This window comes from Vigna angularis, chromosome 8 (genome assembly GCF_016808095.1).
Source record: "Vigna angularis cultivar LongXiaoDou No.4 chromosome 8, ASM1680809v1, whole genome shotgun sequence".
Taxonomy (NCBI): Eukaryota; Viridiplantae; Streptophyta; class Magnoliopsida; order Fabales; family Fabaceae; genus Vigna; species Vigna angularis.
In genome coordinates, this window is record NC_068977.1 from 26,570,535 (window position 1) to 26,595,915 (window position 25,381).

The following is a 25,381-nucleotide window of genomic DNA, read 5'->3' on the forward strand; positions in this document are numbered from 1 at the left end:
TGCTTGATTGACCTCCTTTTTATCGATCTCCTCATCCATGCCAATTTTGTTACCCAGATTGACTTTTCTCTTCCTCTGTCCTCCTTGATCTTGACCACCACGACTGTTTCCTCTACATCCCCGACTTCTTCCTTTGCTTCAAGTGTGCTGAGTGTAAAGTGTCTTTTCCTCCTTGATCGATGCTTTAGTTTGGAGCACATGTTCAAGTGATTCCATCTTTTTCTTCTTCTGCTACTCATGCATCTTAAATGACCCGACAAGCTCTTCACCTTTGAGCTTTGACAGGTGCTTGGACTCCCTAATTGCATACACCTCATTCTCGAAGTCGTTGGTCAACTACCTAAAGTTTTCTCTAAAACTCGATTAGCAGGTAGTGTTTCTCTATTTTTCGAGGTGGTTTGCCATGGTTTCAACCTGAGTTATGTACTAGGCTACTCTCTCAGTCTCCTTCATTCTCATGCTCTCCCGCTCTCCCTTGAGTGTTTGAAGCCTCACTTGTTTCACTCAGTCACTCCTTTGTACTCTTTCTCCAAAATGTCCCACACTTCTTTTGAAGATTTTGCACTTGTAATCTTCTCAAAGCCTGACTTGTCCACAACCTGGTACAAGATGTACAAAGTTTCCTTGTCCTTCATACGCACCACTTTTAATGCATTCATATGGGGAGTTGACCAATTCATGGTGTTTTCTAGTTCTATATGAACATTTTCCACCATCTCCCAATTTTATTGGGGTTAAGAAGAGGCTTTAATCTTGAGACTCCAATTGTCGAAGTTGATTGCCTTTGTCAACTTGGATAGGGTCATATTATTTGTAAGACAGGAATTCGCTCTCACTCTCCTTTTCACTCTCACTCTCTTTTTCACTAGACACTCAAGCTTATTGGTTCTTAATACCACTTTGTTAGTTAAGCTTTTGTGAATAATCTGACACACTTTTCTTGAGTATTTCATGCAATCAAACATTACAATTTGTAGAATCTATTTTGGTTTTTCATCTTTAAGCCTTAAACTCTACTATCAAGACAATTATTACCTATTAACCAATACAATAAACTCTAGATTGTTTCATTTTAAAACTGATAAAACTTCTAAACAAATAAACTATTTATAAAACCACCATTAAATTTATTCAATCTAGGTTTGCCTAACCTTATTGGTCTAACTTGCCTTACAATAATTTGGTTGTGTGTGTAAGGTTTTTCATAGGATGTTGAAATTAGGAGTTACAATTTTGCCTACTAGATGCGTAATTTCTAAGGGTTCAGTTTTCAGTTACAATTTACTTACTATATTGTATCAAAAGGTTCAATCTGAGTTATGCTATCTGTTTTAATAACACAACCCATGCTTGTTATGTATCTGATGACAGCGTACTGCTTTTTGCAGATACAAAATCAACAAACCAGTTGATAAATTATTTTGGAAACTTTAATGATATTCTATTTCTAAAGCAGATAAACCACTATTGGTACTTAGAAGTACGAGATTAGCAGGTATAGAGGGTTTAAGTTGCTTAACAATATCTTGAATTTCCTTTTAACAATATTCCAAAGATTAATGATTCATTTTTTTGGTTTGACTTTTATTCACATTTGTGTTTCATCAAAATTATGTATACAAAGGATTCGTTTCACAAATCTCTTTTTCTATTTTTTTTCTTCATAACTTTATATAAGATTATGAATATTTAAGTGATGATCCTTTTAACAAATTTAATTGTCTTATTTTATGTGGTTTAATAAATTTATAGCTCATTTCTTTACCTAGAGTATAAACTATTATTTCCTAGATAGGCTTCTTAAAATCATGGAATATTCATATTTTTAATAATTGAAAGGAAGTATTATAACACACTTTATTTTTCACTACAATTTTTTTATTGAATATTTATTTTAGATCCATTGGCACTAGTAATTTTTTCTTCAATTTTCTCTTAATATTGAGTGGGAACTAAACCTTTTTGTATATAAATTGATATCTACCCCTAAAGAATCTATTGAAACTATTGTGATAAAAATTTCTTCTTTAATGACTAGAGTTATTTAACAATGTTATTTATTAGTGGATATCAAACTTAATAAATTAATGTAAAATTTAATTAAGTTTTAAATTCGTATAAATTAAATTATATTTAGTTGAGTTTTTAATACATTTTTGTGATATATTAATTATTTTAAAAATTTATACTTTTTAATGGATTTTATTCGATTAGATTTTTTTGAGTGACTTTGCTCAATTAAAACAAAAATTAAATAATTGAAATTTAATTGAAAATATAAATAATTTTAATACCTAATCAATCACACAAATTTAAAATTTAAAATTTAATGAATCCTTATTCCATCTATTTTTAGATATTTCTATTTTCTTTCACATCCCTTTTCTCTCCATTAATTTTTATTTGATACCTCATTATTTCCTTTCCTTTCAATTATAATCATCGAATATTCTAAAAACATATAATTTTTCTTTTAATATTTAAATTTCTTTTAATATTTGAATTTATTTTTAAATTTTTTATTTCTTCTTGTAGATTTTTTTAGTTGCTTGTTGACTTGGCCTTTTAAATTTATTATAGATTTCCTTCATACTAATTGCATTTACCTCTTCCTGTGCTTCTTCATCTATTTTAATTAGGGGTATTAAATATTGGAAAAAATTCTTATTTTTAAGGTGCATCTTCTAATTTATTTATAATTAATATTAATGTTGTTTGATCTTTATTTAATATGTTGATTGATTTAAAATTACTAGTCACATCACCATACTCCTAAACGATAATTGCAGGTTTCTTCTCCTCACTATAGGATTTTTCTAATTCATCATCACTTATTTTAGTTAGATTCTTTTGAGCTTTCAAACTAATATAAATGTTCTCTCTTAAATTAATAATAATAAATTATTATTATTATTATTATTTGTACTCAAGTTTAAAATAGTATAGTTTGAATAAATTATTAAAATTAAAACTATTTGAGTTTTAAGTTTTAGAACAATAATAAAAATTAATAATAAACACCGAATGATGTGAGAAAAAAAAATCAAGATTTAGAGATAGATTTTAGTGTTACTTTTTAATTTTTTTATGCGAGTGGTGTGGTTTGCTTTGAATTTTATTAAAATGGACAATTTAAAAAATAAAGTACAAATATAGGACATATATTTATGTAACATGATTTTAATATATAATTTCTTACTTAATAAACAGCCTAGTATACTGATAACAAAGTTGAATGCATGTTAAACCAACGTGAGTTCAGCTAGAAAAATCATGAAACTTACTTATATTAGAGTTTAAAGTTTGGAATTTGAGCTTTAATTTTTCAAAATGATTTTTTTGATAAAATTCAAACAAATTGCACTTCTTTATTAAAAAAAAGAAAAAAGGAAAAAGAAAACGTTACTTTTCAAAGGAATATCTTAATGTCGTAACATACTTAATTATTTCTGCATTTTGAAATTATTAATAAGTGGGTGATCGTCATACAACTTGCTTTTAGTATGAAATTATTAATAAGAGGTTATATATATCAACGTCACTTTAGTATGATATTTTATAATATCTATACATTACGTTTGTGGTAATAAAAGTATATGAAAAAGGCTGAAAGTGATAAGATTATTATTATTATTAAATATATTTAAAATGAGGACATGAAAGAAATTTGAGAATCCACTTGGAAAGTGACGTGTTCTTTGAAAAATGAGTGGATTAGATTATTCTATATTAAGAGGAAGAAGTCAAAATGCACTTGCTAGTGCTACTTGCACCTTTCGCAACCAAAAACTTTGGTTTTTTCTAGTATTTTGTTAGAAAAATAAATTTTAAATTTAATTTAATTTCATTTATAACTGTTTGTAAAGAGATTTAAATGCACTTATATATTTTAATTTAATATTATTTTTAGTTAATGTAAAACTTTTAATATAACTCACTCACGTTAAGATGTATATTTAATAGATAGATGAAACTAACTATTAATAGATGATTCCAATAATAAATTTAATAAATACTAAATTATGTTAAGATAACTCATAAGTTAGATTGAATTTTAAATTTAATTTAACCCACAAAACTCATATAATTAAATTATAGTATGTTATGATATATAATAAATATGATTTTATTAAGCTGCTTTTAAATAAAATTTAGAATTATTTGATATACTTGTTAAATTTATTATCAAATTTTAACTTATCATTCATAAATATTTAATTTTTATATTTTATACGTGGTAAAAAAAGAGTTGGAGATTATACATTAATAAAAAATATCAAATTATTACATAAAATAATTTTATCTCACTAAAAGTTACTTAAATATTTTTAGTAAACCGTCAATTAAGTATAATAAATACTGATACATTTCCTTTGAGTATAATAAAAACAAGAAAAAACTATAATATTAATACAAAATTTAATTTTGTTGGATTTGTTTGAATTTCATTAGTAATTAAGGTAATTCAATGCATATCTCATCTTAATAATTGTCATATTTATTTATTAAAGTGAGAATGAATGTCTAACCATTAATATTGAAGAAACCTTAAATGATTCTAAATTTCAAAGGAAAAACAAATGTTATAATTAAATTTTTACCATTACGAATACTTGTTGGATGAGTTACCTCCCATTGAAAAAATTTGAAATTAAGATTCTAGAGAGCTCATGATGTTTCATTTGGGCGAGTTTATTGGATTTGACTCCTGGGTGTTTGGACGAGATAAGTGATATCGTTGCTAATTTAAAATATTTTGTAAAAATTTAGAAGCCATTATACGATGTCTAACCTGCTAGGAAAAGTTCTTGGATTTTCATTCCACTACTTCTTCATTAGGCAAGTTAGTTTTCTTGCTGCACGAAAATATTTTAAGAAATCGAAAGAGTTTAAAGGAAACTGGTCACTAAGCAAGTCAAATACTCATTGGGCGAGATAACCTCTTAGAGGATTTTGTTGGGTGAGTGATGAAGGTCATTAGGTGAGTTCTCTTATTTGAAAACTCTTAGGGTTATCTCACTAGTCGAGCATGTGTGCTCATTGAGTGATATGGAGAGGATAAATATTGTAATATAGTGTATTTATTTATAATGAGATTGAATTTGCATGAGATATGTGAGGTCGGGTAGAGCCAAAGTTTATGCCATAATCTACTCATAGGTATTTAGGGTTAAGTAAAGCTCGGGCTTATGCCATAATTTATTTACAAGAATGTGAAGTCGAGTAGAGCGAGAATTGATGTCGTAATCTACTAAGAAGTATGTGGGGGCCAAATAGAATTAATGATTAAGTTATAATCTACCAATAGTTGTTGTTGATTATATATATGTATTTACATGTGATGTGAATGTAGTTATTTCAAAGAAAAAATATATTATGTTATACAATTATAGGGTTTGTATTGAATAAGGACTGTGAGAGAGATTATCTTGAGTCTACTAATTATCAGACTTGCATAAAGGAAAATATTTAGGTAGTGAGAACTGATGGAGGTTTTTTGTGACCTAACTTATGCTATAAAAAAGAACTGTGTGTGTTAGATCATAAGGAATTTCCCCCTATCATATGAATGGAAGACTTAGTTTCTAAGATATGAGATCGAGTAGAGTCAGAAGGCCATAATCTATTGAGAGGTCATATGATAAGTACAAATCTTTAAGTCTAATTCAATGTACGAGTCTTCTATAAGTAAAATACATTGTCAATGGTGTTGTTTTATTAATTATTTTGTATGGTTGTTAAATGTGATATGAAAGGATGAGATCCTAAAATGTTTTATTTTAGAAATGGTGATGTTATATCAAGATATGTTAGCTTATCCTATTTTTTATAGTTGTTATTAGCATACACAAGGTCAAAAGAAGAAGGTTTTGATGATGTCCAAAAGTGTTTTTAACGATGGTGTACTAGTGGTTGTAAAAACTTTTTAACAACCTTCTCCTATTGATATCTTTTTTTCATAAATCAATTGAATAAATATGTGCACACAAAAAATAACAATGTAATGTTTTGTTTTTAAATAATCAATTAGATTTTTGGATAATCAATTAAAATGTGAAATTCAAAATCAATTCATTAGGTTTAAATTCTAATAAGATTATATAAGTGTTTTTTTTAAATCATATATTCACAATTAATCGATTAGGTATCGATTTAATCAATTAGGTTAAGAATAAATTTAGTTTATGAAATTGATAGATTAAAATAATTGATTAAGTTTTTAACATAATCTATTAGATCTTATAGTTATAATGATTTTTGATAATTGATCATTATGATTTTTAAGAATAAAAATGATCTTTTTAAATAAGAGAGGACAAGCGTGAAATAACATATAAGAGTGAACAACAAAAGTGTTATTGATCTTTAAAATCAAAGGGAGATTATTTTCTTCAAAGTTATAGGTGTTCTTCTACTGTAACATTCAATCCCAATCCATGTGATAGTGTTTTTCTTTCTATCTTGTATTTGAATTTTTCACTTGTAATTGGTGTGTGGCATAGGTAAACTAGATGAAAATTATACTACAATATATATATATATATATATATATATATATATATATATATATATATATATATATATATATATATATATATATATTAATAAAAATTTTGTATAATTTCAACATATAAGAGTTCAACCACAACTTAACAGCTCAATCATATAGTTCATCATTAAAAAAAAAAGAAATTACAAACTCATGACCTAAGACACCAAATTCTCTTTTTTTTGTTCAAATTGATGAATCTCAATGTACAAAAGTTAGAATTAGTTTCCCTAAAACTTCTAAAATAACTCTTAAGATTTCTAGCAAACTGAACCACCTCTAATTCCATAAGATGTTTTATCTACACATAAACACATAATAAAAACGATCAAGTTATACCTTTATGATTAATGATCATTAGAGACTCACATTAATGTCTTTAAGATCACAAGCAAGCATGCAAAGCCTATGTGTAAAGAGAAATACAGATTTGATTTAGAAAAAAAATAAAAAAATAACTTACTTAAAAAGAAAAATTTATTAGTTACTCTGATAAAACTTGATACCTTGATCACATAGATCGTTTCGGATAATCAAATAGATGAGTAAAAATATGAAAAACTTAAAAAAAAATAAGATAATTCTACAAAAGTTATTTTTAGAAAAATTGTAGTTTTATATAAAATGAATTTAAGCTATTAATTTTTTTATAATTTATTATTAAAATATTATAGTGTTCTCTTCTTATAAAAATGATCGTGGATAAGTTATTTTATAGATTCCCACATGAAAAAAATTAGTTAATTATTGTTTAAAAAATAAATAACATAAATCAATACGAAATTATAGGATTGGCTAATGCCTAACCTTTTTTTTTAATTTTACATCTTCTTTGTATTTTTTTTATAAGCTTTTATGCAACTATATTATTAATAAAGAATATTCATCACCTTTATCAATATTTATTTTCAATCGGAAACCAAAGTCACTACTTTCTATGTAAAATCTTCTTTTAATCATATTAAAACTCAAACTTCTATACTTTGTTTTTATAAGAAAGATGAATATCACTAAAACAAATCGACAACTCATTTATTACTACTAATTATGTATAATATATGTTAAGAATTCGACAACTCATTTATTACTACTAATTATGTATAATATATGTTAAGTATCCGAATCTGAGTCACAAATGTAACAACCCCGATCGCAAGTAGAAAGATAATATTTAACTCTCTCAGTAAAAGAACATAAACTAAATAAACTACTAAATAAACTTATTTTTATTGATAAAAATAACTGAATGAAAAAAAACAAACACTAACTAAGAGCATAACCTCCTTCAGTCACTAAGAAGCATAACTTCCTTTACAAAACTTAATAATAAAAAACATGCCCCTAACAATAGCCTCTAATTATTTATACTAATTATTTCCTAAATAAAATATTTTTCTATAATAAAATATTTTCCTAGAATACAATATGAATATTTTTCTAAATAAAATATTTTTCTAGAATAAATTCTTATTTACTATAATTATTTCTAAATATTTCCTGTCTATCATATTGTCCTAGTTAGGATAGTCACTCTTCAACCGATCGGGTTCAGCTCCCGTTCGACTTTGCTTCCTCCTACACCCTACTGTTCGGCTCCAACTCTTCACCTCCTTCCACCGTTCGACCTGACCTTTCCATGCCTTCCATCGTTCGACTTGACCTCTCCCCGCCTTCCACCGTTCGGCTTACTTCCCCTTGCCTCCTATCGTTTGGCGCCCCTTGCCTCCTACCGTTCGGCTCCATTCTATCATATCACTCAGTATCCTATCATTACACCCCGCTGCAAAACAACCTTGCCCTCAAGGTTGGAATCGGGGAGCTTGATCTCATGGCTCTTCTTCAATTCAAGTCTGGAGGTTTGGGTGGTGAAAATTCCTCCTCGTCCTTTGCCAATATTAGAACTCTCAAACTCTTGTCCGAGTAGTGGTGACAAGGACCAAACAGTCCCCCACACCTGTCGCAACCGGAAAATCGCGACGGGACGGCGATCCGTAAAAAAGGTAAATAATTTTTGAAAAAAAAGAGATTTGGAGTCGCCACCATAGTTTATTCTGGAAAACTACGAAAAAACCATAAAATGATAAGGCATGGTCTGCGAAAATGAGATTCTAAGTTCGGGAGTCGGTTACGTGTAGGGAAGGTATTAGCACCCTACAACGCCTGCCTTAAGGCAGTACCTTTAATTAAATACGCGAATATGATGTGGTTTTTAAAATGTTTAACTTTCCCTTAAAATAAAACTCTAAAGAAACAAACAATATTTTTTAGTTTTTTGGGCCCGACAAAGATTGACCTTGCTCCTACGTATTCTCATTCAGAATGAGAAATCAGGGTTCCGTAGTTCGTTCTGAAATTGTTTGAGAAATTTGCTTGAAGAAATTAATTTTGGATTTTTGGGAAAATGAACCTGACAAGGACTGGCCTTGCTCCTACGTATCTCCACTTTTGATGGAGAATCAAGGATCACGTAGTTCTGGCTAGGCGATATTGTTTGTAGTTTGAAAAATAGAAGTTTTTTTTTTAGTTTTTGAAGATTTTATATTTTTTTTAGTATTTTTTATTTAGGAGAATGAAAAGGTTTTTGGCACAAGGACGATGCGTGCGATCACACATGTGCCTAAACCTTTAAAACATATTTTTGTAATTTTATTTAAAAGAGAGAAAATGTTTTTAGCACAAGGACGATGCGTGCGATCACACATGTGCTTAAACCTTTGAAACGTATTTTTGACATTTTTTGAAAAAAAAGAGAAAAGGTTTTTGGCACAAGGACGATGCGTGCGATCACACATGTGCCTAAACCTTTAAAACATATTTTTGGGATTTTGAAGAAAGAGAAAAGGTTTTTGGCACAAGGACGATACGTGCGATCACACATGTGCCTAAACCTTTAAAACATATTTTTGTAATTTTTAATTTTTTTATTTTGTATTATTCTTTTTATCTTTAATTTTTATATTTTAGTTTTCTTTTTATTAAGAAGAGAGATGAGTTGAAATATCTATGACATAAAATTGTAAAAAAAAAACATAGGATAAAATTGTGGTAGAAAATTGGATAAATTTATAAAAAAAAAGATCAAAATGCATATAAATAGAATGAAAAGAAAATGTGTACCTCGTTGAAGATTTGAAAGATGAAGCAAAACTTTGCTTGTAATAAGTTGTAAGGAGAGATAGGTTGATGGCGAAGAAGATGAATTTATAGTAGAAATGTGGTATGGGATTTACTATGTATAGAGGGATTAGGAAATAGTAAAATGTGAGAGAGAAAAATGAAGTAGAGTTTTGGGATGGAATGAAGAGGTTTTGAGAGAGAAGAGATGAATATTATGTAATTTTTTGTGTGTGTGTGAAGTGAAGAGAATGTAGGTATTTATAGAGTTAAGGATGAAGAAAGTTGATGAATAAAAATAATATAATAAGTTGGTGGAAAATTTAGATGAAATAAAATATAATAAAAAAAAAGATGAATAGAAAAAGTTAATGTGGAAAATAAGTGAAAGAAATAATATAAAAAGTTTGTGGAAAAATTAGGTGAAATAAAATATAGTGAATAGTAAAAGTTAATGTGGAAAATAAGTGAAAGAAATAATATAAAAAGTTGGTGGAGAAATTAGGTGTGGAAATTAAGTGAAAGAAATAATATAAAAAGGTGGTGGAGAAATTAGGTATGGAAATTAAGTGAAAGAAATAATATAAAAAGTTGGTGGAGAAAGTAGGTAAAATAAAATATAGTGAATAGTAAAAGTTAATGTGGAAAATAAGTGAAAGAAATAATATAAAAAGTTGGTGGAGAAATTAGGTGTGGAAATTAAGTGGAAGAAATAATATAAAAAGTTGGTGGAGAAATTGGGTGAAATAAAATATAGTGAATAGTAAAAGTTAATGTGGAAAATAAGTGAAAGAAATAATATAAAAAGTGGGTGGAAAAATAAGGTGGAGAAAAATGGATAATAAAAAATGTTGATGGAGAAGATATAATTAAAAAATGTAAGTGGAATAATTAGAAAAGTTGATATATAAAATTAATATGGAAATGATGTGGAAAAAGTAAATGAAAAAGGTAGATGATGTGGAGGGTGATGTGGATGGTGATGTGGAGAATGGAGTGTGATAAGAAAAGATGGGTGGTGAGGAAGTAAAAAAAATGAGATTATTTTGGGCCATTGGATTAAGTGTTTAAAAGAAAATTTGGGGGTGCAAAAAGTAAAATAAATAGTATTTTTCATTTTGGTTTTTTTTTTTATTTTATGTTTTTTTTTATTTATTTTTGTGATGAATTATATTTACCCGGACGAAATTGGGTATTGACAGCTGCCCCTCTTTACTTAGATTTTACTAGATAATATGAAAAACAACGTTTTTATATTATTAGAGTAAAAGATAAGTAAAGATAGAAATACTAATTTCGTCTGGGTTTCAAAGAGAAAAGAGGAGAATAACAATCGATTCAAGTACATAAGATGAAGAGAATCACGATGCAATAAAAAGTGTTCGACCATTGCCTAGCAGATGATCGATATCCCAAAGAGAAACTAAAGGTGCCATACAAAAATTGAACTTAAGGGCCAGGCAAAAATTGAACTTAAGAGCCAGTGTGAAAACTGGGCTTGGGGGCCAGTGTGGAAACTGGGCTTTGGGGGCCAGTGTGAAAACTGGGCTTGGGGGCCAGTGTGGAAACTGGGCTTGGGGGCCAGTGTGGAAACTGGGCTTGGGGGCCAGTGTGAAAACTGGGCTTGGGGGCCAGTGTGAAAACTGGGCTTTTGGGGCCAGTGTGGAAACTGGGCTTGGGGGCCAGTGTGAAAACTGGGCTTTTGGGGGCCAGTGTGGAAACTAGGCTTGGGGCCAGTGTGGAAACTGGGCTTTGGGGGCCAGTGTGAAAACTGGGCTTGGGGGCCAGTGTGGAAACTTGGCTTGGGGGCCAGTGTGGAAACTGGGCTTGGGGGCCAGTGTGAAAACTGGGCTTTTGGGGCCAGTATGGAAACTGGGCTTGGGGGCCAGTGTGAAAACTGGGCTTTTGGGGCCAGTGTGGAAACTGGGCTTTGGGGGCCAGTGTGGAAACTGGGCTTGGGGGCCAGTGCGGAAACTGGGCTTTGGGGGCCAGTGTGAAAACTGGGCTTTTGGGGGCCAGTGTGAAAACTGGGCTTTTGGGGCCAGTGTAGAAACTGGGCTTGGGGGCCAGTGTGAAAACTGAGCTTTTGGGGCCAGTGTGGAAACTGGGCTTGGGGGCCAGTATGGAAACTGGGCTTGGGGGCCAGTGTGAAAACTGGGCTTTTGGGGCCAGTGTGGAAACTGGGCTTGGGGGCCAGTGTGGAAACTGGGCTTTAGGGCCAATATGATAATTGGGCTTTGTGGGCCAGTATGAAAACTGGGCTTGGGGCCAGTGTGGAAACTGGGCTTTGTGGGCCAGTATGGAAACTGGGCTTAGGGGCAGTATGGAAACTAGGCTTGGGGCCAATGTGATAATTGGGATTTGTGGGCCAGTATGGAAACTGGGCTTGGGGCCAATGTGATAATTGGGCTTTGTGGGGCAGTATGGAAACTAGGCTTTCAAATTTTGAAATTCTTGAAACTTGTAATTTGAGAAATGTTGGCGAGTTTGAAAACTGGGCTTAGGGTCCAGTGTGGAAACTGGGCTTGGGGCCAATGTGATAATTGGGCTTTGTGGGCCAGTATGGAAACTGGGCTTTAAAATTTTGAAATTCTTGAAACTTGTAATTTGAGAAATGTTGGCCAGTGTGGAAACTGGGCTTAGGGGCCAATATGGAAACTGGGCTTGGGGCCAATGTGATAATTGGGCTTTGTGGGCCAGTATGGAAACTGGGCTTTCAATTTTTGAAATTCTTGAGACTTGTAATTTGAGAAATGTTGGCCAGTGTGGAGACTGGGCTTAGGGGCCAGTATGGAAACTGGGCTTTCTGATTTTGAAATTCGTGAAATTTGTAATTTGTGAAATGTTGGCCAGTGTGGAAACTGGGCTTAGGGGCCAGTATGGAAACTGGGCTTTCAGATTTTGAAATTCTTGAAATTTGTAATTTGTGAAATGTCTTGTAATTTTGATAGAAATTTGATTTTTGAAAAAGCGTAGGGGTGTTGAAACCTTTCATTTTGTGGGCCAGTGTAGAAACTGGACTTTCGAATTTTGAAATTCCTGAAACTTCAAATGTTATTTAATTTTGACACAAATTCGAAAGCTTATCGACATGAAACAATATGGCTTGAGAGAGAAAATCTGAATGTTATTCTTTTTGTGTTTTCTTTGGTTTTTTTTTTTTTGAAGAAGGAAATCGATAACCATTCATGTGAATGAAGAGAGTTTCGATGAGAAATACTTTCTTTTTGATAAATATATGAAAACGTTTGCTTTGTTTTGTTTTTTGTTATTTTTTCGAGTCCATGGTCTTACTTGCAATCATCAGACTGGCCATTATTTCCAATGCTTAGAAAAGTGAGGAATGTCATACATCCGAGATCTAACTTTGAGATTATTACATTTTGACTTTTTCTCCCGAGACATTAACGTACATATGCTTGAATTCACTCGGAAGTGAAGAAATGGGAATTGTTTAGAATGGTTTGGAAGATAATGGGATAGCCATGCGGGCTTGTCACCTCATACGCTCCTTACAGGAGATGAGTGCCAAAGCGAAACACGAGGTACCTAAAAAGTTGCCCCGATTTGGTGTAATGAGTATGATGGTGAATCCATGATAATTCCGGTGAAAAATTCAAGTAAGATCTGCAAAGCTGCCCCATTCTTGAGATTATGGTTTGACGAATTTCAAGGAAAAGACGCGCGGTGAGGTTCACCAAGCTGCCCCAGTTTTGTTGTTGTTTTTTTTTTTTTGTTTTTGGAATGGGGTTCCGTTTGGAAGAAGTAGTGGGTAGGAAAGGGTCAGCTAAAAGGATGGCTCAAATTGCTTCGATTTTCTTTTGTATGCTTTTGGCTGGTTGGTAGAGAGGTCCCCTATTCTTGAGACATTATTCATTTTCAAATCTTTTTTTTTTTGGACACATTGAAAGTTATTTTGTCTTATCACAAAATTAAGCTTTATGAAAATATGAGCAATCATCATTCGATCTGCGTGGACTTTGTTAGGCTTGTAACATGGCTAGGGGCTAAAAGGTATTGAATGAAAAGGGTATAAAGGCCCAAATGAAATGTTTGTCGGATACACATTTTTTTTAAAACAAGGGTTATCATCTACGCATTGCATCAACTATTTGATCTTTAGAGCACTTTGCTTTTGTCTTGAACTTCGTTTTTCCTTCATCTCTGGTTAATTCCTTTTTATTGTTGTTTTTTTTTACCCTTTTTGAAGGATTCGCTTCATTTGATCGTTGAGTACTCTTCATCTGCATTCCAAGTTGACTCATACTGATGATAACCCTTGCTTGGGAATAATTTTGAAAAAGAATTTATTTTTGGCTCAAACGAGGTAACAATGGTTATAGTTTTTTGCTTTTTGGATAAAGAAAGAAGGCCACACATCATTTTGAACTCTGATTGCTTTATTTTCAAAAGATTAATTCTACGATTAGATGACCTCAACATGAGTCGTTTTTTCTTCCTTTCTTTTCTAGACCGCCCTTTCCGGTTTTTCAATATAGGGGACTTATTCTCTTTTTTTTTTTTGAAAATTCTTTTGTTCTTTTGTTTGCCTCAATGGATTCAGGGATCACTCAACTAGCGCAAACGAGGATAATGTTGGTCAGGCCAATCTGCCCCAGTGTAAAGGTTTTTGTTACTAAGGGCAGTGACAATGTTTACTAGGGAAGATCCTTTATTTTGGAAAGTGAAGGGTGAGATTTTTCAAACACCATATGCACAAACATCTCAAGAGAAAACATCAAATTGTTATTTTTGATTCAACATTTGACCTCGGAAAAATCTGACACTACAACTTTTGTTTTCTTTATGTTATCAATTCTTTTATTTTCTTTTTTTTCTATTTATATATTTTTTGCTATTTTCGAAAAAACAAGAGTTTGATAATTTGCAAGAAAGACAAGCGACTCAATATTGCCTTCATTTATTTGTTTTTTTTTTTTTTTCAATTTTGTTATTCGCGGCTTTCGTTTTTCTCCACGACACCCTATTAGGACATGATTTCCAGTAAACCTTGGAGATACCAAATAATGAAAGTTCACATTAAAAGTCACGGATAAAAGCATAATATCCATGAGCATAACCCTCGTAGCAAGACAAAACAACATCAGTTTCGCCTTTTACAACAACCTATGCTTTCCCATATAGTTCTTCATTTGTCCATGGCATTTGTAGGGGCGAACTCGCGCCTTGCCAGAGTGCTGGATTGATTTTCTTCAAACTTTAAACATCCTGAATCGATCAAAGATTTCACTTTATGCTTTAAAGCCTTGCATGCCTCTGTTGAGTGTCCACACGCTCCTTCATGATAATCACACTTGGCGTTTGTGTCATAGCTCTTTGGGTACGGAGGTCGTATAGGTCTAGTTGGACAAACCTTTATGAGGTTTCTGCGGAGAAGATCTGGTAGTAACTCTGTATAGGTCATGGGGATAGCAGTGAAGCTGGCGACCTTCTCATCACGATTGTAATTTCTTCGCTCAATGGGTCGATTGGACCCATGAGAATGTGACATTTGAGGATAGGCAATAAAATGTGAGTTAGCTCTTTGTTTTTTATCTTTCTCATGTCTAGGACCATACTCATTTAAACTCGCTACTAGTTGTGGGCTTAGTGCAATTTTTCCATTTCTTATGCCACCCTCGACCCTCTCTCCAATTACTACTATGTCAGCAAAACTTAAGGAGACACTGCTTATCATGTGTTCATAAAATGGTGGTTGTAGAGTATTCAAAAATATGGTAGTCATCTCCTTGTCGCTCAGAGGCGGTTCTACTTGAGCAGCAATTTCTCTCCACCTTTGGGCATATTCTCTAAATGATTCAGACTCTTTCTTCACCATGTTTTGCAGTTGTATTCTGTCAGGTGTTAGATCTTTATTATATTCATACTGCCTTAGGAATGCATCAACCAGATCTTTCCAGGAATATATGTGAGTAGTTTCTAAGCGCATGTACCAAGTCAGAGCTACGCCAATTAAACTTTCTTGGAAGACGTGAATCAAAAGTTTTTCATCGTGGGCATAAGCCGCCATTTTTCTGCAGTACATGGTTATATGGCTCCATGGGCAAGTATTTCCCCGATATTTCTCAAATTCTGGCAACCTGAACTTTGGAGGTATCACCACATCAAGAACTAAACATAGTTTTCTAGCATCTCCAAATTCAAAACTTCCTTCGCCTTCTATGGCTCTTAACCTCTTCTCAAAGACTTCTAATTTACTCTTATCGTCCTTAAAATCTGCTGGTGTAACGACATAAGATGAAGACTTCGTCTCAGGTTGTTTTTTCATTATCATGTTCTCAATACCTGGTTGGATTGTCTTCCCAGGAATTGTGAAAGTGGTTGCCCCAAGCTCGCCTTCTACTTCAACTGCACTACCTTCGGCCTTTTGAGTATCAAGATGCCCCAAGTCCACTCCTGATGGTGGAGTATAATTCGGGGGAAGACCATAGGAAGGGAAAGTTTGTACTTCTGGAACTCTTTGTTGTGGTTGTTGTGCGCACGAATCTTTGGGGCTTTGTAAGGCATTCATGGCCTCTAGGATTTGACTTATTTGTTCCTTCAGCTGTTGGATATCGACTTTCATCCCCTCTTGAACTTCTCCTTGGTTCTCCATGATTTTGCCACTGGTTCGTGTCCTTTAGGATGTTTTGGAGACTTTAGCCGTATTATTATTTTTAAACTGAATTTTATTAGATGAAATAAATTAAGAAAAAGAAAATAAAAACGAAAAGAAAAAGAGAAAAGACAAAGCAACGCAATTACTATAGTAAGAAATTATAAAGATGCGAAAACATTTGCCAAATGTATAATCTGGAAATTAACATGAAACAAAGTCAATAGGACAGTCCATTCACAACATTTAAGTTCAACACATGTGAGGTGTGCAAAATCACGATCAACTATCATGAGCCTCAGCCATTACATTCTTCATTTCTCTTATCAGTTTCTTGCAGTAATTGAGGAAAGTTTCAACCTTCTCAGGTGGGTTAAAGATCGGCAATGCAGACTCAGCATCAGCTAATAGCTTAGGGACATCCTTAATGGCTTCATTGGCAATGGAAGCTAGCTGTGCAAAACTTCTCTTCCAGTTTTTTATAACTCGCCCTTGTTCAACGATATACTCCTTCATCTGATTCATCAACTCCTGATGTTTCTTCTCTGATTCAGCCCGATGTCAACGTTCCTTCTTCAGTTTTGTCACTGCTGCATTCGCCTGTTGTTCGGCGTCGTCCATTCTAATATGCATTTTGTGCAGTTCCTCTAGTACTTTTTGCTTGTCCCTCTGGGATTGGTCACACAATTGCTTCGTAACACGCTCTGATATCTCAATTATACCATATTCCCGGTCTTTCAAAGTCAGCTCAATGTTGGCCGCTACTAGCTCTTGCTTTTGTCTTATTAACAACTCCTCGTATGCTTCGCTGTTTTCCACACCTTCTTGCTTAAGATTCTCATAATCATGTTGTAGGCTCTGAAGATTATTGGTCAACTTGATATTTTCTAGTTTCATTTGCTCGAATTCTGCCTTCAACAATTTTACTTCCTCACTTTCAGCCTTATGAAACTGTTTTCCATAATCTAGGTTAGGAGAAGTTAACTCGAAAGGCAACTTCACTGTCCTAACCCTTTCTGCAATCCAATGGCTGTAAGGAATTCCTTCATCAATAGTCCATGGTCTGGGGTCCATTTCTGCACGAATAATGTTGCCCCAAGCATTCCTAACTTGATGAAGTACTTCAACAAAGGTTCCTTCCTCATAATAGATTTGCAATATGGCAAGAGACGCAGGTGTAGGTGATCCTCTCATAGGATGCCCAAATTGCCTTTGTGCTAACACAGGATTGTAATTAATACAACACCTAATACCCATGAGGGGTACATTAGGGTACCTCCCGCAGTGATATATAATTTGTGATCTACGCTGCCAAGGGACACACCATTTAATTTGATCCTCGTTTAAACTTGCACAAAGTTGTGCCCATTCATTTGCCCCTTTCACATTTGGTTTACATTGCAATAGCTCATCCATGGGACACGTGGTATTTAAGGCGTCTTCACTCACACGGGAGATGAACCACATATACAACACAGGTAGACAACATAACATTTTTCCTCCCTTTAGCTCATAACAACGATTAAGGGTCCCATAAACTTCAGCCAGGGTGGCAGTGACTGGATTCTCACAGCGTTCTTTGTACCCCACAAATGCGTTCATGGCGGCATAGTCGACGAAATTCTTGACATTAGGAAAAAGCATGATACCATAGAGGAGAAGAGCCAATACATCCATAAATGTTTCCCAGTTTTCCTCTTCAGCCAGACGATGCAAGTATCCCTTTAGGTATCCTTGAGGAAGGCCCCTCACTTTGCCCTTGATTGTGAACTTGCTCTCCAGCTTCATAGGGTGTACTTTCATGATCCTTGATAGCTGCAAGACAGGGATATATTGCCCAAGGTAGTTGTATGGAGTTTTTCCCTCGAGAGGTATATTTAAGATTTGCTCGAATTCTTCCACTGTTGGCACCAATTGGAAATCCCGAAAAGTGAAACATCTCAATGGTGGATCATAATATTGGGCTAAAGTGGTAATTGCTGATGTTTGGACCTCCACCTCTAACAGGCTCAACAAATTTCCATACTCCTTCTTGAATGCATCCTTTTGGGATGTCTTCATTTTCTTTACCAGTTTTCTTAGACCATCCATATTTCCTTCCTCTGCTTCAATGGCTATCCTTTCCTTTAAAATGTTTGAACTTGAAGGCCGGTCAACTTCAAATTTCATGTTAATTTCCATTTTACCTCAAGGGCTTAGTCACAAATTTATAACTTCCTACCTAGGAGCAACAACAAGACCATAAAAATGCATGAGAAAGACACATAATGATATAGGGATATGTACAAAGTGTTTACAAAAATAACGGTTATAAAACGACACACATCTCCCTTTGTGCCCTAGGAAGATTTAACGGTTAAGATTCAAGGTTAAGTATATGCAATCGCACAAGGATAGTTCCCTGAACCTAAATCAAGGCCACTAGAGCTATGGCTCTTTTCACTGTTTCTCCACAACAGTCAGAGTAATCAACTAGATGTGGAGACACAAATGAAGAGAACAGCCTCTAGTTGGAGTTCTCACGATAGCCAGACAGGAAGTACATCCCAGAGTGACACCGCTACACAACCCCTCTATTTCTAAGTTGCGCTCAGACCCGGGTATAGGGCCTCACTAATGATATGCATATTATGTGGAGGGAGATTATAATGTAAAACAACAATTGCAAAAATAAACACAAATAAGTAGAAACAATTATTTCAAACATAAATAAAAAGTAAAAAAAAAACTCACATGCAATTATTCCAAATATTAAACATAGATAAAGACAAAGGGAATAAAAACACAGAGAAAAACCACATCGAATTTGCTTATCTAATTAAATGACCTGACTCTCTGACGTCCCCAGTGGAGTCGCCATCTGTCGCAACCGGAAAATCGCGACGGGACGGCGATCCGTAAAAAAAGGTAAATAATTTTTGAAAAAAAAGAGATTTGGAGTCGCCACCATAGTTTATTCTGGAAAACTACGAAAAAACCATAAAATGATAAGGCATGGTCTGCGAAAATGAGATTCTAAGTTCGGGAGTCGGTTACGTGTAGGGAAGGTATTAGCACCCTACAACGCCTGCCTTAAGGCAGTACCTTTAATTAAATACGCGAATATGATGTGGTTTTTAAAATGTTTAACTTTCCCTTAAAATAAAACTCTAAAGAAACAAACAATATTTTTTAGTTTTTTGGGCCCGACAAAGATTGACCTTGCTCCTACGTATTCTCATTCAGAATGAGAAATCAGGGTTCCGTAGTTCGTTCTGAAATTGTTTGAGAAATTTGCTTGAAGAAATTAATTTTGGATTTTTGGGAAAATGAACCTGACAAGGACTGGCCTTGCTCCTACGTATCTCCACTTTTGATGGAGAATCAAGGATCACGTAGTTCTGGCTAGGCGATATTGTTTGTAGTTTGAAAAATAGAAGTTTTTTTTTTAGTTTTTGAAGATTTTATATTTTTTTTAGTATTTTTTATTTAGGAGAATGAAAAGGTTTTTGGCACAAGGACGATGCGTGCGATCACACATGTGCCTAAACCTTTAAAACATATTTTTGTAATTTTATTTAAAAGAGAGAAAATGTTTTTAGCACAAGGACGATGCGTGCGATCACACATGTGCTTAAACCTTTGAAACGTATTTTTGACATTTTTTGAAAAAAAAGAGAAAAGGTTTTTGGCACAAGGACGATGCGTGCGATCACACATGTGCCTAAACCTTTAAAACATATTTTTGGGATTTTGAAGAAAGAGAAAAGGTTTTTGGCACAAGGACGATACGTGCGATCACACATGTGCCTAAACCTTTAAAACATATTTTTGTAATTTTTAATTTTTTTATTTTGTATTTTTCTTTTTATCTTTAATTTTTATATTTTAGTTTTCTTTTTATTAAGAAGAGAGATGAGTTGAAATATCTATGACATAAAATTGTAAAAAAAAAACATAGGATAAAATTGTGGTAGAAAATTGGATAAATTTATAAAAAAAAAGATCAAAATGCATATAAATAGAATGAAAAGAAAATGTGTACCTCGTTGAAGATTTGAAAGATGAAGCAAAACTTTGCTTGTAATAAGTTGTAAGGAGAGATAGGTTGATGGCGAAGAAGATGAATTTATAGTAGAAATGTGGTATGGGATTTACTATGTATAGAGGGATTAGGAAATAGTAAAATGTGAGAGAGAAAAATGAAGTAGAGTTTTGGGATGGAATGAAGAGGTTTTGAGAGAGAAGAGATGAATATTATGTAATTTTTTGTGTGTGTGTGAAGTGAAGAGAATGTAGGTATTTATAGAGTTAAGGATGAAGAAAGTTGATGAATAAAAATAATATAATAAGTTGGTGGAAAATTTAGATGAAATAAAATATAATAAAAAAAAAGATGAATAGAAAAAGTTAATGTGGAAAATAAGTGAAAGAAATAATATAAAAAGTTTGTGGAAAAATTAGGTGAAATAAAATATAGTGAATAGTAAAAGTTAATGTGGAAAATAAGTGAAAGAAATAATATAAAAAGTTGGTGGAGAAATTAGGTGTGGAAATTAAGTGAAAGAAATAATATAAAAAGGTGGTGGAGAAATTAGGTATGGAAATTAAGTGAAAGAAATAATATAAAAAGTTGGTGGAGAAAGTAGGTAAAATAAAATATAGTGAATAGTAAAAGTTAATGTGGAAAATAAGTGAAAGAAATAATATAAAAAGTTGGTGGAGAAATTAGGTGTGGAAATTAAGTGGAAGAAATAATATAAAAAGTTGGTGGAGAAATTGGGTGAAATAAAATATAGTGAATAGTAAAAGTTAATGTGGAAAATAAGTGAAAGAAATAATATAAAAAGTGGGTGGAAAAATAAGGTGGAGAAAAATGGATAATAAAAAATGTTGATGGAGAAGATATAATTAAAAAATGTAAGTGGAATAATTAGAAAAGTTGATATATAAAATTAATATGGAAATGATGTGGAAAAAGTAAATGAAAAAGGTAGATGATGTGGAGGGTGATGTGGATGGTGATGTGGAGAATGGAGTGTGATAAGAAAAGATGGGTGGTGAGGAAGTAAAAAAAATGAGATTATTTTGGGCCATTGGATTAAGTGTTTAAAAGAAAATTTGGGGGTGCAAAAAGTAAAATAAATAGTATTTTTCATTTTGGTTTTTTTTTTTATTTTATGTTTTTTTTTTATTTATTTTTGTGATGAATTATATTTACCCGGACGAAATTGGGTATTGACAACACCTGATACACCTTCCATCTTCTCTCCGTTTTAAGGCTTCTAAATAAGGCATATTCCTAGTGTTTCTCCCCTTGCTGTCGAAAACCGAATATTCTATCCCACTCCCTTGTGTTCCTACCTTTCGTCCGGACCCCACACTCTCCGTGATTGCTGCTTGACTCTTCACAACAACTCTCGTTCGGCTCTAGTTAGGTAGACTGGGCTCCATCCATGTATCTGAACCATTCGGTCTCTCCTTAGATTGATTCTTGATCATACTTCCACCACCAGCCTTCGCGCCACCGTGGATCTCCTCCACATACTTTGCCATTCTCAAGGCGATCATCAACTCCTGCGGATCAAGCAGTCGTACTTGATTACGAATCCTCTCTTGTAGCCCTGCCATAAAGTACCCCATCAACTGTTCTTCGGGCACTCCTTCCGTTTGTCCCAATAAGATTTCAAAATCTTGAATAATAAGATTTCAAAATCTTGAATGTATTCTTCCACTGATCCTGATTACTTATTGGCTGCCGATCTTTCGAAGACTGACCTGCTATTCCTTCCTCTGAACCGGATCATCATTGCCTCTTTTAAACCCGCCCACGAACGGTCCCTGGCCTTCTCCCTCCAAAATCTGAACCAGTGTCCAGCAATTCCCTCCATGCTGATGTAGGATAGGCGCAACTTTTCTTCCTCGAAAACCCCTTGTATTTCAAAAAAACTTTCCGCTCTATTGATCCAACTCAATGGATCAATAATCCCTTCAAAACTAGGTAACTCAGCCCTTTTCCTTTAATTTAGTTGCTCCTCTTAGCATCCACCATCTAGCGTGCCATCATCTCTCTCGCCCTCCTCGTCTTTTTTCCCGTTGACAGACCCTTGACTTCCATCTGAATTTCCATTTTGGGGTCCGCCTCGCCCTCCCATCATCTTCATCAGTTCTTGGATTGCCACCTCCAATCCCTCATGGATATCTCTATGGTCTCCAGTTTCCCTTCGACTGCATTCATTCTTTCCTCCATGATGTCTTTTACTCCTCTCAATCAGTAACTAAATAAACTTCTTTTATTGATAGAATTAACTGAATCAAAGAAAGCAAATAATAACTGGGAGCATAACCTCCTTCAGGGAACATAACCTCCTTTACAAAACTCAATAATAAAAAATATGTCCCTAACAATAGCCTCTAATAATTTATACTAATTCTTTCCTAAATAAAATATTTCTCTAGAATAAAATATTTTCCTAGAATAAAATCTTTTCATAAAATAAAATATGAATATTGTTCTAAATAAAATATTTCCCTAGAATAAATTCTTATTTACTACAATTATTTTTAAATATTTCCTGTCTATCCTTTGTCCCAATTAGGATAGTCACTTTTCAACCGATCGGGTCCAGCTCCCGTTCGGCTTTACTTCCCCCTACACCCTACCGTTCGGCTCTAGCTCGTGACTGCCTTCCATCGTTCGGCTTGACTTTTCCATGTCTTCCACCGTTTGACTTGACCTCTCCCCGTCTTCCATCGTTCGGCTTGCTTTCCCTTGCCTCCTACCGTTTTACGCCCTCTTGCCTCCTACCTTTTGACGCCCTCTTGCCTCCTACCGTTTAGCTCCCTTTTATCTTACCACCTAGTATCCTATCAATATCATATTTCTTAAAACTAAATATTATCTAGGTAAAGTGCATGACTTTACATAAAAAAGACTAGACCTTATTTTGCAGTGAAAAATTATCTGAAAATTGAAAAGGCCAAAACATTAAAATCAATTTATTTTCATAGTTCAAATTTGGCCTTGTAATAAAAGTTTATACTCTAAAAAGTTATATATAAATTGACGGATAAGATGCTATCTAAATGACTCATCAAAATAGCCAATAGACAGAAACTGTTGAAACAATGGCCAAAGTTTAACCATTAATGTATTATAACTTAATTGTTTCTACTTGTAGAAAAAAAAATGTTTATAACAGAATTTAATTTCGTTTTCTTTAATATTATATATCAGAAGAAAAATTCGCCTACGAAATCTTCAAGCTTTAACAACTCCCAGACGCAATAGGTTGAATTATTTTATGAATAGTGATTATTAACTCTCGTAATTATTTTTTTTAAATTTTTTAATTAAAAAAAATTATAGCACTCTTTTTATAATTTACGATCCATTATACTGTATTTTTATTTTAAAAATTATTTTTTATCGATTATCAGTTAGTTTTGTATATTTTTTTTAATATTGCATCAATTCGAAACTAAACGACACGACTATATGTCAAAATCATCGTAGTTCATATTTCGGAAAAGATGAAAACGACAAAACACAACACACACACACACATATATATATATATATATATATATATATATATATATATATATATATAACATATAATTATGATATTAAAATGTAATATAGTTTAAATAATTGTGAGATGAGAGGTACTACGAGATATTTCTTTAGCACGATAAACCATATTTTAAAATAAATCTTTTAATTACATCCTCACATTTTATTTTCTAAACTATACAAATTTATTTTGCAAATTCAAAATTCAGTTAGTGAGAATCAAATTTTCAACCATGTACATGATTTTTTTTTCCTGAAAAACAGGCTGGAAATTGACTAGTTAAAAACTTTTTTTTTCAATTTTTTAAAAAGTAAGGAAAAATTTAAAAATAAAAAATATATAAGAGAAAAAAAATTATATAATTAATTAAAATATTGAGATTAATCGAAAAAAAGAAACAAATAAAAAAATTAAATGTAAATAAACTTTTAGAAAAATAGAGTGTAGATCCAATTCTGGTTTTATAATATAATTGAAAATAAAACTATCATTGTTACAGTGATTAGTAAATAAATTTATCTTTATTATATTTTAAGGATATATTTATTTTTCGTATATATATGTATATATTTTAAGTTATTACATAAATTTTGTATTATTCTTTATTAAATTTATAAAATAAATTTTATGTTAAATAACTATTTAGTTCAAATTACAAAAAAGATAAAGTTATTTTAATAATTTTAAATTTGAAGTTTAACCCTGTAGTCATATTACTCATTTTCATTTTTTATGGCAAAATTTATATTATAAAATAATTTTTAAATAATTATTTAAAATATTTTTACCCTTTTAATATGATATTAAAAATCTTTAAAAATTTTAAATTTTAATTTTTTTTTCAATATTAAAAAGATAGATTATTATATAGACAATTACAATATTATTAAATTAATTTAATGTTATATTTTAAATTTATTTACATAAGATAAATGGTTATTTTATTTCTTTTCAAAATAGTTGGAAAAAGGAAGTGAGGAATATAGATAAATATAGTATAAATCTATAAATATTTAAGTTGTTTAAGTTGACCCGCTAACAAAAAAGACAACAACCACCACCAGCATTTTTCTTATAGATAATGAGAAAGAAAGAAAAATAAATTGAAAAATATGGTAAAGGGAAAGAAAGAGAGAGAAATTTGATAATGATGCAAATAAGAATGTATATAATAGAATTGATAAAAATAAAAGTAACTGTCACAACTATATTCTCCTTATCAATACATTTGTTTGTTAGGCCAATGGTTATTACACTCACTTGGAGATATAAGAATGTGCAAATAAACTTTTTAATCACATTTTGGCTTTAATTATGTAAAATAATATCTATTGAGAAAATAGTGAATTGCTAAAATAATATATCTTTTACACGAATATATTTTTCTGAGTTTTTATATTACAATTTTATTCTGTTTAACTTTTTTCTATGAAATTTTTACTTATTAATTTGAAAATATAAATTAGTAAAATATAAAAATTAATTAAATATAAAAATTAATTAAATATAAAATATTATAATATATTTTATAATAAGGAATATAAA

The 25,381-nt window shown here is 32.2% G+C and overlaps 2 protein-coding genes across 2 annotated transcripts; both read right to left on the reverse strand.

The window, feature by feature from the left end:
• Positions 1-14,813: 14,813 nt before the first annotated feature.
• Positions 14,814-16,280, reverse strand: LOC128193783 (uncharacterized). Its single transcript, XM_052867888.1, has one exon. The coding sequence runs from the start codon at positions 16,278-16,280 to the stop codon at positions 14,814-14,816; it is 1,467 nt and encodes a 488-aa protein (XP_052723848.1).
• Positions 16,281-16,841: 561 nt separating this feature from the next.
• Positions 16,842-18,461, reverse strand: LOC128193784 (uncharacterized). The gene has a single exon (XM_052867889.1). The coding sequence runs from the start codon at positions 18,459-18,461 to the stop codon at positions 16,842-16,844; it is 1,620 nt and encodes a 539-aa protein (XP_052723849.1).
• Between the last annotated feature and the right edge of the window lie 6,920 nt (positions 18,462-25,381).